This window comes from Amblyomma maculatum, chromosome 3, assembly GCF_055883805.1.
Source record: "Amblyomma maculatum isolate TAMU_Amacu chromosome 3, ASM5588380v1, whole genome shotgun sequence".
Taxonomy (NCBI): domain Eukaryota; kingdom Metazoa; phylum Arthropoda; class Arachnida; order Ixodida; family Ixodidae; genus Amblyomma; species Amblyomma maculatum.
In genome coordinates, this window is record NC_139346.1 from 56,869,974 (window position 1) to 56,886,551 (window position 16,578).

Below are 16,578 nucleotides of genomic sequence, written 5' to 3' on the forward strand. Positions count from 1 at the left end.
GAAAGCTTAAGCACGTATCCCAAGAAAACTTGTTATCGATGCACACTGTGCCGCCGTCTGTAATGTATGATTTGTCGGGAGCCTTTCATATTTACCAAACAATGACAAGGACATCGTTTGATAAAGATAACCAGGAAAGCGCTGCCCACTAGTGCGCGGTCAGATAATGGAGAAATTGTCGGCCACTTTAAAGTTTTTCGAAAGTTCTTGAACGGCGCGTTCTAAGTAGAACAAAGAAATGTTGTGAAATAGTTATAAATTTTTGAGTTTTAGAAATACAGATAGAATTAGTTTGAATATCATTCTTCATAGGATTGCTGTGCCTCAGATTAAGTTACAATAGAACATTGAAAAAGTTTTTGGTGCAATTCCGCGATCCAGCATACATTCCTCACCACACTTAAAAGCACCTAATAGAGCCATCAACCACTCCCGAATTTGTGACGTAACTGCAGTTTTCCAGAATGGGTTTGAGATAAATGCCTCTGAGCGCAGATATATTGTTTCTTAGCATTGCTTTCATGTGCACTCTCATTTTGATTCACATGAAATCTCATAAAAAGTTTAAAAATAAAACAATTGTAAGTGACCCAGGTTCTCACGTGTGGTCACCTGTTGGGCCTCCGAACGGGATATAAATTGAACAGGACCAGCCGAAACTAACCTGTGGAAACGGCAGCCATGACTCCAGTCGTGCCGCCCTGGGAAGGGATATCCACGATGACGCGTGCACAGCACACATGTGGCAAGCACCCGAGCCATATGCTCTCTTCCGCCAAGTGTTCGCGAACAGCTTTCACACAATCACCCGGGACGCGGTTGCCTCGCATGACTTGTCTCCATGCGACATCAAGAAGCGCTTCGCTTGATTCTACTTAATCGTTTACAAGAGCCAGGTATTTCACAAATTTATTTACACGTTCTCAACGAACAGTGATACATTGTTGTGCCGCAGGTCAATATGCGCAACTAAGAAGAAGCTGCCATATGCGGCGATGAATGACAGCTGTTCATGAGAGGGTCTACATGTGCTCCAGGCGCTCTAGACAGGAAGGTGTTAATATATTTGGTTTGATTTGCAGGTTCTCCTGGAGGCGGCGAAACCCCAAGTTGGTGTCACAGTGTCAGCTCTTCAGCATAGAGGTGAGAAAAAAGCGTTCCAGAATTTTCGCTACAGTTCTTGCCTTTATTTTTTCGCACAGTGTGACCATTCCTGACTCTATCGGTGAAAGCTGACCACCTTAAGAGAGCTCGCGTTCTCTGCAGCTCCGAATATTTATGGAATCAATTAAGGCACCAACTAGCTGCGAAAGGCACTGAAATTTTATAACGTTCAAAATATTGCTTAAACTATCATTATGCAGTAAAAATCATTCATAGGGTGGTCTCTCGACTATATCTTCACAGCGATGACTACTGTTGTATTCATCGTCTCTTGCTTTTATATCAAGTCTTCTTCTCGAAGAGGACCTACAGGGAACGAGGGCGGAAGTAATCGGAAGTCCAGCTGTCCTCTCCCGGAAGGCGGCTTGGACAGGGCAGACAAATAAGCATGGACAATGCTGCGTTCGAAGGGGGCGGTGCGCCTCTACATGAGCCCGTGGTGAGACGTCGAGCCTTGATTCAAAGGAGCCTGCGTCTTCAACCGGAAGAGCAGCGTTTTCTGGACGCCGTAAGGGATGGTGACATCCTTGGACTCAGGGCCGTACTTCAGGTAAAGTGTCGTTGTTAAACTGTGCCGCCACGAAATTACGGGCAATTTCGTTTTTCTAAAGGTCTCCGGCCAATTTTTCTAGTGCAGATGGCTACTTATGTTTGCGTACCATGCACTCACAGCCCCGGGCACAATTCCGTCTCTGATGCTTTCCATCACCTCCTTCGCGGCTACGCATGTAATTCAAGGACATGATTGAGCACGTTACTTTTCATATAGAGGTTTGCCTAACCAAGTGCACTTAGTCGGCATTAACTATCGGGAACACGATTTTGCAGGACTATTTCGTAACACCAGACCCGTTTTGTTCACTTAAGGATAGCTTAATTAGAGTGGTCTAAGTAAAACGCTTCAGAGTAACTCTTTGTATTTCGTACAAAGTAGGTTCTCATCGAAGAGTATATTAGAAAAACGGTCATTTGCAGTTGTTTAAAGGCATTGTACTTGACCTTCCATGGAAACTATAGTGTCAAAATACGATGATAAAGTGAATTCATTGCCTAGAGCGGAATACTGATTCTTCTACATTTTCTTCTACAGCTGAACTACACGTTTTTAGCTCTAACGGTTGGACGTCTTATTGCCGTTCGCGGAAATTTGTGCCACATGCTGGTGGAAGAGGTCAATGTGCCAGAGTTTCATGACGGGAAAAAAGGCACGTGAAAATAAAATGGTTTCATTTTTATGGCCTGATGAAGCTGTGAATTCAGCAACTGTTGTTTTTCCGATACAGTTGATAAAAACATTGAGCGAAGCGTGGCAGAAACGACGCATCCTAATTGGACCAGCTGTATCGAAAAGTATGTGGAAGAAAACACATCAAAATGAGAAATATTTAAGGTGCTTCCCGAACAAAAAAAAAAGCAATTAGCGAATTGCTTCGTGATCTGCCTTTCACTAGTGATGGTTCGACAAACCGCAGTGCGCGTTCCGCCAAGAATGCCCATGTGAGGTGTGGATGTCAAGTAGCTGAACGAAAATATTTTATACATCTCAATTTGTACAGTTTTCATTGCAGGGTGATCTTTCGATATTCATTTTATAAACGCGCGAGATTACCGGCTGTGCACGCATGTGTGTTGCCACTGTGTTGGAGCGAAGAGAATGCAAATAAGGATGACGCTAGGCGTGCACCACCTGAATTGTGGAGGAGTGACAAATATGCGAGGCATTTACAGCAGCGTTACATCTGCATCCGCATGCTGTATATTGCGGTGTTGTAAAATCACATCACACCAGTGAGACCGTCCACGTAACCTGTCAAGTTTATTTTTAGGAGAAGGTGAAACTAGGAGGAAAATGCAAAGACTCTATTAGGCATACACAATGTTTAACGAACTAAGGGGTAATCTAGCCTCAAAATCAAATTTGCGCCCAAAATTGTTCTTTCAGAGAGGTAATGAAAAAGGTCGCAATAGAACCAGTGGTATTTGACGGCGGAGGTGGTTTGGGGCTGCTGGACCACGTTACCTATCGTCGCATACTTTACAGTTGCATGCAAGTTTACAGTGCAAAATGTGCTTTTTTTTCTGTACAGTGCTTACCGACACAGGCATCATTTCGCACTCTGCCTTAGGATGTCGTTGGTTGGTTGGTTTGTGGGGTTTAACGTCCCAAAGCAACTCAGGCTATGAGAGACGCAGGATGTCGTTGGGAGATAAAGCAACGGCTACATTTATTCTAAGGTTCCTTAATGCAGAAAAATACAAGTTCTCTTCTTACTATTGCATGAACACAGAAGTTCTTCACTAAGACTATTTGACGGTAAAATGCAATTGAAATGGTAAAACCGATGGTACGTTGGGAGCAGACAATCAAAGGAATCGGCCAGAAGTCTAGTTTGATCCGATTTGTTAAGATTGTTTTTTACCTTGCTATTAGATAATGTGGTCGAGCTTTTATGGTTACTAGGGAAGAGTGAGTGTCACGGTTTAAAGAAATTACGGCTTTCAGAAAAATAAATGAGTATGTTGCACAGTCGAGTCTTGCGAAATACTCCGCTGCCCCAGATCAGATAGGACGTTTGTAGGAACGTTTGATAGGCACATATCAGCTGGTTCTTACTAGAGATATACCACTTTGCATAATGAATGCCTTCGAAAATATTTATTAGATATCAACCATCGCTAGCAATTGTCTACAATTTGAAGGGTATTATAACAAATTGTAGATTGGCTTCAAAATAGATACAGATGAAGGTTGTAGGAAATATTGAGAATGATTCGCTCAGCAATAACTGTATTCGCTCTGATCTTTCAGGCTGACTTCCGTGATATTATCGTCGCTAATAATATAGATATTCCTGTATATTCACAAATTTTTCTGCGTTTCCGAATATAATTTGGTGCACGGGACATGTCTTAGAAAACATCTAGTCAGAAAAAGAATCATATCAAATTATAAAAATCACTATTCTGCTACTTAATTTAAAATCGTGAAAAATGTCGAAGAACTAGTAGGAATAACAGCTTGAGGAGCGAGTTGTTTCTGCATAGTGTTGTGTTTTCTATTCACGTGATTGTATTCATTGCACGGCATTTCTAGGTACTAGTAGGAACTTGAGGTAGTTGCAAGGCAGCGTTGCTAACGTGAAAGTCGCTTCTGTTTAAAAAAAAGCGCATATTTGCTCTTGACAATTAAATATTATATTTTGTGAGATTACTTCCACACCTAAACGTACAAGCGTCTCTATGTAATATGACGAGACCTTTAATGCCTAAATTATACAGTAACACAGAGAAAAGAATGGTACTTCTAAAATAATTGAGGTAACGTCTGCGCCATGAAAGAGTAATGTAATTAATTTGTTAGTGCCGTCATGTTCGAGAAATAGGTATATCTAAGAAATAAATATCAACTTTGAAAGCTCTAAAACTGAGGAACGGTTTCAAGATAAGCAATTATCTCGAAATAAATATATTTAGCGCATTGTTCAAGGAGCTGCCCATTCAGTAATTAGGTCCTTTTAATTTACGACGAATAATCGCACCGTGCAGCGCTCGAAGCCAATGATGTCCACGGAGGCCTAACATTAGCCTAGATATTAACTCGAGGGAACCACCCTTTGCATAAAAGTGTGCTTGTATGCTTTGTGCACCATTGCTGCGAAACTGAAAACGGGGTTTCGGGACTCTAGGTGATAGTAGCAAAGTCACCTCCCCCCCTAGGATTCCCACAGCTTGCTATCTTACTCTAAAGACATTAAAGCATTCCCTGAGCGCAGTGAGAAGGCATCTTAGAACACTCTGACAAAATAAACTTTGTATTTAAGCTTCGTGCTTTAATTAGTACAAGACGTGCAATCGGTATGTCTTGAAGTAGCCACACAGGGCAGTAAACGGTCAGGTTAAGGAGGTGCTCGTGACGAATGCCAGTAATGGGGCTTTTCCTACTATAACCGCGAAAAGTATTTCGACTGGCAGGAATGTTTGATAACTGCGGTTGTTCTGCTCAACAATTTGGTTCTCAATGCCATGCAGGCCCACCCTTCACTGGATGTCAACTGCTGTGACATGCGCGGCCTGCGGGCACTCGAGGTGGCCGCGCAGAACGGGGACGTCGAGGTGAGCGTAGAGCTGCTGCGCCTACGCGCACTGGACGCCGACCACGTGCAAAGCGCCCTGCTAGTGGCCATACAGCGAGGAGACATACAACTCACGCGCATACTGCTCGACGGGTAAGTCAACGCTGTTTTAGCAAGTGAGACGTGGTTTCTGAGATTGTAAGGCAGGCTACAATGACAAGAAATAATTTGAATTCTTCAGCGCAAAAGCTGTTTGCTTGAATACAGTGCAATAATTGTTGAAGAGTAAAATAAAAATTCAACAAAACCAGTACTGCAGAGAAAAAAGGTGCGTTCTTCGTGGCGTAGAAGCACATCTCGAGAATTATTTGAAGAACAGGAAAACTAAATTAACAGAATCAGGACGACAGAGACAAAAGGTGCGCTCTTCATGACTTGGCTATGCTTCCGAGCGTTACGCCAAAAAGGTGCAGCCCGTGTTTAATGGCTTGAATTGCAGATCAGTCGCGCAATTCAAACAACTGATGAATGAAATGGGCACTGTATTTCTCAAGTGCGTAGCGGGAAACGGTGGACAGGCATTATATATATCGCTGCACTATCCGGGCTGCTCGTAGAAGCTTTGACTAAACAGGGTGCGCCTGACAGTTAAACAAGTTGACGCCTGCTGAATGAAAACAGGCAGACTCAGCAATTTGCCTTACGTGCATAATAACGGCGTAGTACAGAAAGTAATTCAGGGATATCCTATGTACTATCTGTCAAACTTTACTAGAACTTGGCCTTGAAGCACGATGGGTATTTTGTTTTATTTATTTACGTACATACTGCAAATCATTGATGATGTCCAAGCAGGAAGGGCAACAGCAGTGAAAAATTATATAAATTATAACTATGAAATACAACAAAAACAGACATGATTTCGCAATCCAATATAAACAGCGAAAATACATAATGAAATAACTTCAAACAAGACCAAAAAGGCCCAAAAACAAGGCCAAAAAGGCTACCCTAAACGTTGTTTAGGGTCACTTTGGTTCAGCTAGTGAGTTTCAATCTTTAATAGTGCTCGAAAAAAAAGGAACATTTGTACAAAGTGGGCCTTCAATATACGGTGTTAATTTAGACTGGGGATTCTGCCGTTTATTTGTTGCTGGCAACGGAGAAAGAAAGTGTCAAGCCTGAGGTGCGTGTTCGGAAGTACTGAAAGAAAATCTAAACGAACATTTTGTCGTCTTAGCTGTAGGGGTGACCTAGACAGGAAAAGTAGAAAGGTAGACGTGAAAATCAATATGCAGAAGACTAAGGTAAAGTTCAACAGCCTCGGGAAGCATTCATTATTAGAGCGCAAGGACGGCACAAAACAAGAGGAGGACACAACAGCGCTGTTGTTTCCTCCTCTAGTTTTGTGCCGTCCTTGCGCTGTAATAATGAATGTATGTAACCAACTCGCCCAAAATGTTGTAGTACTCGGGCAGCAATATCAGTTTACGTTAGATAGTGAAGCATTGGAAGTAGTAGGCGAATATGTCTACTTAGGACAGGCAGTAACCGCAGATTCGGACCATGTAAAGGAAATAACAAGAAGAATATGATTGGGATGGAGCGCATTTGGAAAGCACATTATCTCTAGCAGCTTACCGGTATCGATCAAGAGAAAAGTATACAATAGTTGCATCTTAACTGTACTCGCCTATGGGGCTGAAACGTGGAGGTTAACCAAGAGTTCTACTTAAGTTCAGGACAACGCAGAGGGCTATGGAACGAGAAATGGTAGGGGTAACATTGAGAGATAGGAAACGTGCAAAGTGGGTGAGAGAAATAACTAAAGTTACTGACATTCTAGGAGAAATCAACAAGACATGGGCATGGGCAGGACATGTAGGGCGAAGAGAGGATATCCGATGGTCGCTTAGGGTAACAAACTAGATTCCAAGGGAAGGAAAGCGTAGCAGGGGGCGGCAGAAAGTTAGGTGGTTGGATGAGGTTAAGACGTTCGCAGGTGTCAAGTGGATGCAGCTAGCACAGAACCGGGTTAATTGGAGAAATATGGGAGAGGCCTTCGCTCTGCAGTGGGTATAGTCAGGCTGATGATGATGATGATGACCTCTAGTGGTTCAATGCCCCTAATGATGGCCCATTAAAGGCCATAAACTACTGCCAAGCTAGAAAGAATAAATTACGATAAATCCAAAATAGTAGAGTGGAGTCGCACGAATTTGAAAGGAGCAAGTTAAAATCGCTTTTAGGCTATCAGTGAAAGAGTATAAACTGCCAAGCTCTGTACTACCAACACCGCGATAGCTATTCCCCGGGCACAGTGTTCTCATACTGAGTCTTACAGTACACTGAAAAGGCGCTATATGTCCACCGCTGACACACAGGCAAAAAGCGAGCTGACTTTTTTTTTCACGAACTGTTATTAACATGTCGGTTTCGGCTGTGTTACGTATTTAAAACGAAATGGGAGCAGTCCGTGAGCGTTTCATCTTTGGAAGTAAACCAAAAACACAACTGCTGATGAAATTCAAGCAATTGGAGCTTGAACTAATGTAAAGGTTAATACCTAAATACGTAGTTTCCTTTTTTCACTTATTCACAGTGAAGTATAGATGTGTACCATGTCGAGCTTGTAAGCGTGTCCTACACAATGGCCCTTGTTCGTTTTTTTCGCCGGGATCCAAGTTGTGAATGAAGGTCATTATACATATTTTGGGGTTTTCGAGGGCCCTCTCAGGATTATCAGATCGTGTGCAATATGATTGCTTTAGCGCTATGTTTCAGCGTTGTGCGCAAGAAGAAAATGCATAAATTGTGCTTATATCGCTTGAAAAGTAGACACAATCGCTCTCAAAAAAAAAACTTCCGAGCTGTCAGAGATATCTCTAAAGGACAGTGCGTGAGAGTGGAAAACGCACTTTCATACCACTTGTACTTAGCAAAAGGTCATTTTGGTATTAGGTGCTGCCGTATTTGGATGGTGTTTAATAAAACACACCGTTTGACTTAATGTGACAACCGCCTATGAGCATAGGCGCGAACACCCTAGGCACGTTTCAGGTGGTGGTAATAGTTGAGTGTATGTTAAATAATAAAAATGTGTTTAAGTTTGTTCCTGCATATCGCCATTTCAGCGCTCATGGCCCTTGCACGGTGCCCGTGGGGAACATGACTCCACTTATGGCGGCTGCTATCGCCGGCGATCTAGAGATCACCAAGATGCTCCTGGATCGTGGTCACACCATACAGAAGCCGCACGAACCCGGCTGTGAGTGCAATGAGTGTAACTACGCGGCTCCTGTTCAACCAGGGTATTCGTTGTATGAGGTAAAATCGCTCGTCTGTGGCCTTTGAAAATTCAAACCACACTGTCCGAATATATTTAGCAGTACGTTGAGTATAGGTTAGGAATGCGTTTGGTTGGTATGCGTATTAATAGGCTAGTATGGAGGCGCTTTGCAACATTTATGAAATATCCCCGTGGTTGAACTGATAGGACAAGAGTAAAAACTTAATTAAGGCATTTTAGTTATTTTAGTGAATATCATTTGCATATTCTCTTTGAGTCTATGTGGAAGCTTTATCTACAGCATCCAGCGCTTATATCGGTAAAAAATTATATTTAAGAATAGGTCCTGTCGTATTACGTGTGTTGTCACTACCGAATGGAGCTCGTATTTGCAACCAGGAGTTGAACGCTCTTTAAGAGATACGCAGAAAAATAAATATGTTGAGACGTTGTTTGAAAAACGATGAGACATACAACAATGCACTCTATGCAGGCGGGCTGAAAGCAAGGCGGACATCATGCACAGAGAGTAGGATAATTAGACGAATAATGAAATAAATTTACGTATTAACAATTTTATTTTCGAATTATGTAAGTAAATTATGCGTTGGTAATTTGAAGGCTGTTACCATTAAAAGTCAGCATCGTGTTGAAATTTTCTTACCCATTGAACCGCTCACCTTTATCACGTATGTGATGCCCGTTGGGCTGTAAAACCGCCGGCACTGAGCGCACAGACTTATCTCAGGTATTATTTTAAATGCAAGTCTTTTACTGGCTCAAATATCACTCCGTACAAATAAAGCAAACAGTGCGTTTCCCTAAAGAAGCTGCTGGCTGCTTTTGTTTCCAGTACCACGGAAGGTACCCCCTCCAGTTTCCACAAAAATGGCAGGGCGCGTACTGCCCTTCCAGACTTAGAGGCAATTTTAGAAATCAACACTTAGTGTTTTCCTAATAGTTATCATATTATCTTGCGCGTCCTACGCTTCTCCAGTGCCGGAAACCTAAGTGAAGAGCGCAAATCAGCTACCCTTTCTACAGCCTTGCCGGTTTTCAGTCGAGCGACATAATATTTGGGCTAGATGGCTCAGTAGGCGACACACGTGTTCATTGGGCAGCGCGTGTTATCAGGGATGCTTTGGAAACGCGCGTGAAACCCAAGCTTGGAGTGAGACTCGAATCTACCTTCGCGAGGTGTTTTACGAAAAATGTTGGATCGAGCATAAAGTTCCAAGGAACATTGTTCTGTAGAAAGAAGATATCGCTAGCCATCTGGAGTTCAAACCCTATCATATGATTTGGATGACTGCTCGGCTTGTTGGTATATTTAGAGATTCTACACATCCAGATGCAACTTGAATTTTTAAAGAACTTTTAGAGCATGATTAAGCTTCGCCTTTAGAAGTTCAAAGAGATAGCTTAGTCAGGACGGGTTTGCGTCGCCTTCTCATTTGCTTCTATACCCGTTTGAGCCTCACAATGACGTAGTTCTCAGCACACAACACTCGTGAATTTTTCCATTGTGCAGTACGGCAGTGCCTCGTACCGATAGATGGCACTGTATCTATCGCACATGTATCGATATTCAACAGCGTCTACGTGCAGTTAAAAATGGGAACAAGATAGATAGATAGATGTATTTATTGAAAGGAAAAGGCAGAGAGGTTAGCCGGAACAATTCAAATCTGGCCTGCTACTTTGCACTGGGGAAGGGGAAGGAGAGAAGAAAAAAAAGGTCATGATGGGTGACGATGTGGGAGAAGGCATATGAAATATATATACAGACACAGTAGCTTGTTTTACAAGCGCGAATCAAGTCCGCTGGCGCACAAAAAACGGCGAAGAGCACGCACTGCCTGGACACCCTTCCCCTTGTCCTGCCAAGCGCCCAGCAGCAGTTCCTCCGACAGAGGCCTCTTGTCTAAACGCTTCAAGGAAGCCGCTAGCACACTTCTTTCGCGCGCATACGCTGGGCACACCAATAATATATGGTCCACAGTCGCTGGGATGCCACAAGTTGAACATTCCGACGAGTCCATCTGTCCAATTAAATGTAAGCACTTGTGCGTGAAAGCCACGTTTAAACGAAGTCTATGTCGTAAGCATGCCTGATGACGCGGAATATCACGCGGAACATAAAATTTTATTGTTTGATCGAGCCTTCTTAGACGAATGTGTCGGGCGTGTGGCTGGGCCCAGTAAGCTGCAGTAGCATTATTCATACAACTCGTAAGAAGGCACGTCGTGTCACCTCTTGAAAAAGGCACAGCTGTTTGGAGGCCATTGATAAGTGCGATTTTCGCTTCAACATCGGCCTGTTAATTCCCATGGAGCCCGCAGTGGAGAGGGATCCATTGAAATATTATTCTGTGGCCTTGCAGCTGGGCAGATGTGAGGAGCTCCATAATGTTTAGTGCCAGGGACTGATAGGCAGTGTGGCGTAAGAAGTTTTCCAAAATTTGTAATGCAGTTTTTGAGTCCGTGAATATACACCGTTTATGAGGTGGTTCCCCACATATGTAGCGAATAGCTTCCCGAATGCCTACAAGTTCAGCAGCGGTTGATGTAGAGGTATTGCTAACACGCTACCTGTTGCGGTTGAGCTGCACGATCGCGGAACTTTCCACTCAGCGCTGAGCATGCTGGCGCTAAAATCTGCCGTAAGCAAAGCGCAGAATCAGGGGAAGTGTTTTTATTACAAAAGCATTTCTTGCTCTTGAGTTGCGTGGATAGGACTTATGGACAGGGTCTACAGAAATGATTTGTCTGCAGGATTAGTGGAGAGAAATTGTACGCACGAAACCGTGAATAAAGAAAACGCATTGCCGTTATTGAATTTCCAACCTGTTCCCGAACGAACAGATCAGCTTATCTCCTCCAGGCATGAGAGTACTAAAACATCGCCGGAGCTGATCACGCGTTCTGTAAGAGTATAGGGCAGTCTCGCACTGTGTATGGAAAATCATCTTTATTAAGTTCCATCTGCTCTTCTCCTTCAATTAAGCTAGGTAAATACACTATATACATATAAACCATTTCGCCGACCACTGCCGAGGTTTCGTAGCGTAGTGTAAGGCGAATCCAACAAACGGTGTTGCAGAACTCGCAATGCTTCCCAATAATGCACCCAGGACGACGTGTGTGCACCTCTAGAATGTTTGCTAATTGTTCAGCTATTTCGTAGTTGGTTTCTTTCTAATGACACACACATTCATTGACTGGCAGTCGTAAGGCGATGCATACAATAGGCCCACGTATAATTGGGAGAGAGGCAATGCGCTTCTTTGACCTATCCCAAAGTTATGTAAATATTCATTGAAATAGAGCATATTGCAATTATAATAAGTACCGTGCTTACAAAAAACGTTTGACAACGTGGTTGCCTCCTCGTCTCACAATTTGAATGAAACAATCTCGATTCCGAGCGTCTGCAAAAATATTTGCTTGCTTCCTGATAATTTTTGCGTTGCAACAGACACCTTTCTGCGACGCGGGGCACATAACGCTATCACCTTGAAAGACTACAATATCATGATGAAGCAAATGCCCAGTCTAGCGGTGCCAAAAGCGGCAAGGCAGTACTGGTGACTGCGCCCTCACTGCGTCTAAACGTTCTCAGCTATGTTTGTTGTTTAAGCACCTCGTTCTCGATACATTGATGAACCTATAAAATGTAGTAAGGCATTTTCCTGTGGCGTCAGATTTCTGATGATACTCTCAGTTTGGCGTAATACTGCGGATTATAAGGCTAGGGGAAACTAGTATCGTGCGGTTTCAAAACAGGTCATTTGCACCTTCAGTTAAATGCGATACTAAAATATATGCAGCATCCTGTATAGCTGGATATCATTGTCAGTGGAGCTGTCAGAGGCCCAGGGTTTTAAGCAGCGAGATTGGGCGCTCTGAGGGATGACTATTTCACATCTGCAGACATCCTGCTGCACGTGCGTCATAGAGCTGTTAGTTTCGCCTGGTGTCGCTTGAGCGCATTTAACGCATTGTCGTCGCCACCGTGCCACCAGCGCTAGTCATTCTTGTATGAGCAATCTGTGGCGACATCTTACCTCCGAGCTAATACCAAAAAAAAAAATGAACCATGCATCACAGTTGGTGTATATGGCTCATTGGTTTTAATGTCCATTGCGAAAATAGAGAAGACTGCATGTGGAGCTAAATTCACATATTGCTTTCCAGATAAGTAGCCTATTTGTTCAGGAGGCAAGAGATTTTGAACAATGAATACTTTTCTCCGTTCTCGGTAATCTTGTGCGAACTACGGTTCATACATAAATCTGAATCTGCCAGAAACACTGACAAATGTTTTTTGCCTGCGTTATAAGCGAATGAGAAAAGTCAAAGATAATTACACTCCGACCAGAGGCTCTTGTGCTTACACTAAACCTTTGCTGATTCCCGCTGTAGACTTGGCCATGTCTACTGATGTAAGCAGATTAAAACCTGAGCTGGAGCAACTAGAGAACTTGTTTTCCTTTGCATAGGAAAAGATTCTGTGGCCGCCATCACAGCCTTTTATGCCACTTATTGTAACTGATAGCCGCTTGAGCTGCGGGCTGTTAATCGACGTCCTTAAGCAGTTTTAAACAAAATTCAGAAGACGGCCAAAGTCACCGCGAAATTGAGAGATAGTGCTAAGGGATGTCAGACAGCGAAATATGTGCTAATACGAGCAGACAAAAAAGAATTGCGCAGAGAGAGATGGCCACCGACAGCCAGCACACCACGATCACACGGCGCGAGATCAAACTGTTAAAAGTGAAAGCTAGGACTGTCGGGCTACGAAGTGTCTCTCTCGGGTGTATTCTTCACTGATAGAAAGTATATTACAGAAAAAAAAAGAGACATCCGGCTTAACGCGGCTGCACACAAAAGAGCGAGAGCTGCAAGGAGTGCCGAATACTTATTCCTGTTAAGAGAAACGTCTGGCGACATGGGTTCCTCCACCGACAAAAATAGACGGGGAGGGGGAGAGGCCATGCGCCTTGCCCGACTCAGGAAAGAAACGCGGGCAGAGAGGGAGGCATGTACATTACACAGTAAAACTGGCCGATAGCTGATTGTAGCTAGCGTATTTTATGAGGTGCCCTGGAAAAAGCCAGGCGCGTTTATGAATAGTTAAGTAGTTGGAACAATACGCTCTGCCTGTACGCATTGTCCGCCGAATCACATGCACCGTCGATATTATGGATAGGCATCCTTTCCTACAGCGTGTTAGCCCGGATGTGTTGCATGCACATTCCCCCTCATGCGGCTTATATGCGTTCAATGGTGCATTCAGAATTCTGGCCATTCTAAATAATACGGCACAAACTGAAGGTAAGCATTGCGGGATTGTCGTTTAGGAAGAAAAAAAAAATAACCAAGGTAGTTTATCATGATCTGCAATTGGATGTCGTAGAGACTCCAAAGTTCAAAAAAAAAAGAGAAAAGAACATAAGTGTTGCCTCATCTAACCGGCTATAAATCAAAAGCTTCCTGGCCGTAAAGCCTTCAGAGTTCTGACGCACGTTTTAGTGCAGTTGTCGCAATAATGAATGACGCACAGCTGGGACGGATGCCGCAACAGGTAGCTTTTCCTCAACGATGGTCCAGGGCAGATCCGCTCTGGGTACGAGATATAGCGGTGTCAGGCAACTTCTTTTTTTTTTTCCGGCATCTACTTGCTAGTTTTTTTGTTGAAGCTTTAGCTTGCACGTTCCTATAAGAAACACTAGTTTAATCTTACAGAATTGTAGACTTTACGGCTGTTTTCCCAGGAAGTTAAGTCTGGTTTCCCGAGGCTCGACTAAAGCAACTGAGAATAGAGGTTTTGATGTTTATGTGTATCGCAATGTTCGAAGATGAGTCTTCCTTTCTTTAGCAACTGCACTCCGAGTTGACTTGATAAAGCTATTTCGAAGTACTATCACAACCAAATGAAATGTGACAAATAAAACGGAAACACGAACTAAAGTAATTAATAACCAGGAGATCGCTGGTACTTGAGCTGATTATAGACAGTTTGAGTGCACGAAGTCTATTTTCAAGCAATGATAATCCTTATATAACCAAGCTTCAACAGTAATAAAAATAGCACATTGTTTACTAAATACATCCTAATTTACTGTGTAACCCACTCGAAAAAAACTACAGAACTGTGTCAAAAACACGACAAAATATCCTGTAGTTCTGTCGTAACCATCAGACTTTTCTGTAGTTCTGTAGTTTTTCTGTAGTATATTTCTGTTGTTTGTAGTTCTGTAGCACTTTTCTGTTGTAACTACAGAAATTTCTGATGTTACTACAGAATGTTCTGTTACCACAACAGGTTTCCCGTCAAGAACTGAACAGATATTCTGTCGTAACATCAGAAAATGTTCTGTAGTTTTTTCGACTGGGAACTGTGAAACATTGTTTCATAAGTGGTAATATTTTTTTACAATAGTTTTTGAATTGGCCTTAAAGCGAATGCTGGGTGAATTCACGTCCTACTATATGCATAAAGCTTCAAACGTCTCACACACACTTTAAGTTCGCATTTATCTTCATGTGCCATGCTTTTGGGAAGCCTTCGTGCATACCTGCTTGCGTAATTTTCTTGCGAGTTTGCAATGTGGTGGATAACATCAAGTCTGGTGACTACTTGTTCAAGAGGGTGCAGCCAGCCCCGCACTATAAAATACTGAACACAAGCAAATCATCGCTTCTACTGATTATCATTCAGAGCCTTTCGAATAGGCGCGAGCGGACGCAAGGGTGAATTAATAATCGTTTAGAGTTGGTGCGTAAAATAGCATAGATTAGACACACGGAGGATGCGAGTTTTCAATGTCGTTTTTTTTTACTGGTTTGATTTGGTTTGTGGGGTTTAACGCAGTAAAGCGACTCAGGCTATGAGAGTGAGAGACGCCGTAGTTGAGGGCTCCGGAAATGTCGACCGCCTGGAGTTCTTTAACGTGCACTGATATCCACATCGCACGGGTGCCTTGCTTTACCCGTCCATAGAAAAGCGACCACAGCGGCCGCGTTGTTGCTGGTAGTGGACAAAGAGAACATGATCGGCACTGCTTTTGCTCTCGGAGGCTATAATCCAAACTGGTAATGAACAGGGTACAAAATATTACATCCCTGCTCTAAGAGATTGTGGTTCAATTGGTCTTGGAAATTCCTGCCACGTACAAGGATGGCGCCTCCGCTTAAATATCCATCGCGTCATGGAGTCCAGAACTGCGTGCATGTATTCCATGAACGTGTGCGTGTGCAAGAGCGGCTACTTGTGTACTCGCAGGTCGGTGCGCCGAGTCGTGCCGTGAGCAGGCCGCTCGTCACGGAGAGCGTCTGTCTCAGTCGCAACTTCGCCGCAACGCCTTCCGCGCCTTGAGCAGCCCTGTGCACATCCTGCTCACATCTGACGACCCGGTGTTGACCGCGTTCACGCTCAGCCGAGAGCTGCGTTCCCTGGCCCAGAGCGTGCCCGAGTTCCAGGTGGGTTTTCTCTGATAGATGGGTTCCCTGCGTGGCCTTAGTGTAATGGTAACAATCTGATTTATGAGAACCACTTGTACGATAGGTAATCTGTACTATGAGAGGAGAGTCCCAAACGGTAGCGTGGTGCCTCGTACTACAACTGCACGTTACAGTGGCTTCGTTGCGTTTGATTAGTGCGAGATCAGTAATCATGTAGTTCGAACCTAGCAAAACTTTGCAACGCTTGTAGCCTTGTCTTGATTGGCTGTCTAGTGAGGTCAGAACCACGTGGCCTCGCGTGAGTAATTTGAATCCGGTATTGCGGTTCCAACGAGCGACTCTCCCCGACGGGTCATTCAAGTACTCTTGCCCACAGAGAGAGTGATGGAGCACATGACTGACCAAACTTCTCTTGTAATGCTTTCGCACAAAAAAAGAGAAAAATATCGTACCAAGATCGAATCAGTCGGGCTTTAACCTGGGTACTTGGCATCACTAGATGATCGTCTTAATAAGGGAGTGACCTTTTTGAATATGTTGTTGCACTGAAAATATACTATATTTAGAGGAAGTAGGTACCGAGGT

At 43.5% G+C, this 16,578-nt stretch overlaps 1 protein-coding gene across 1 annotated transcript in view; it reads left to right on the top strand.

Annotated features, from left to right (window-relative positions):
- The first annotated feature begins 986 nt into the window (after positions 1-986).
- The window catches only part of LOC146194808 (short transient receptor potential channel 3-like), a 35,837-nt gene continuing 20,245 nt past the window's right edge, over positions 987-16,578 (top strand). The window contains exons 1-5 of the mRNA XM_084596129.1: positions 987-1,143; positions 1,452-1,714; positions 5,194-5,390; positions 8,372-8,505; positions 15,815-16,011. Coding sequence (XP_084452255.1) covers positions 1,553-1,714; positions 5,194-5,390; positions 8,372-8,505; positions 15,815-16,011 — 690 coding nt within the window. The 5' untranslated portion in view covers positions 987-1,143; positions 1,452-1,552. The remainder of the gene's footprint in view (positions 1,144-1,451; positions 1,715-5,193; positions 5,391-8,371; positions 8,506-15,814; positions 16,012-16,578) is intronic.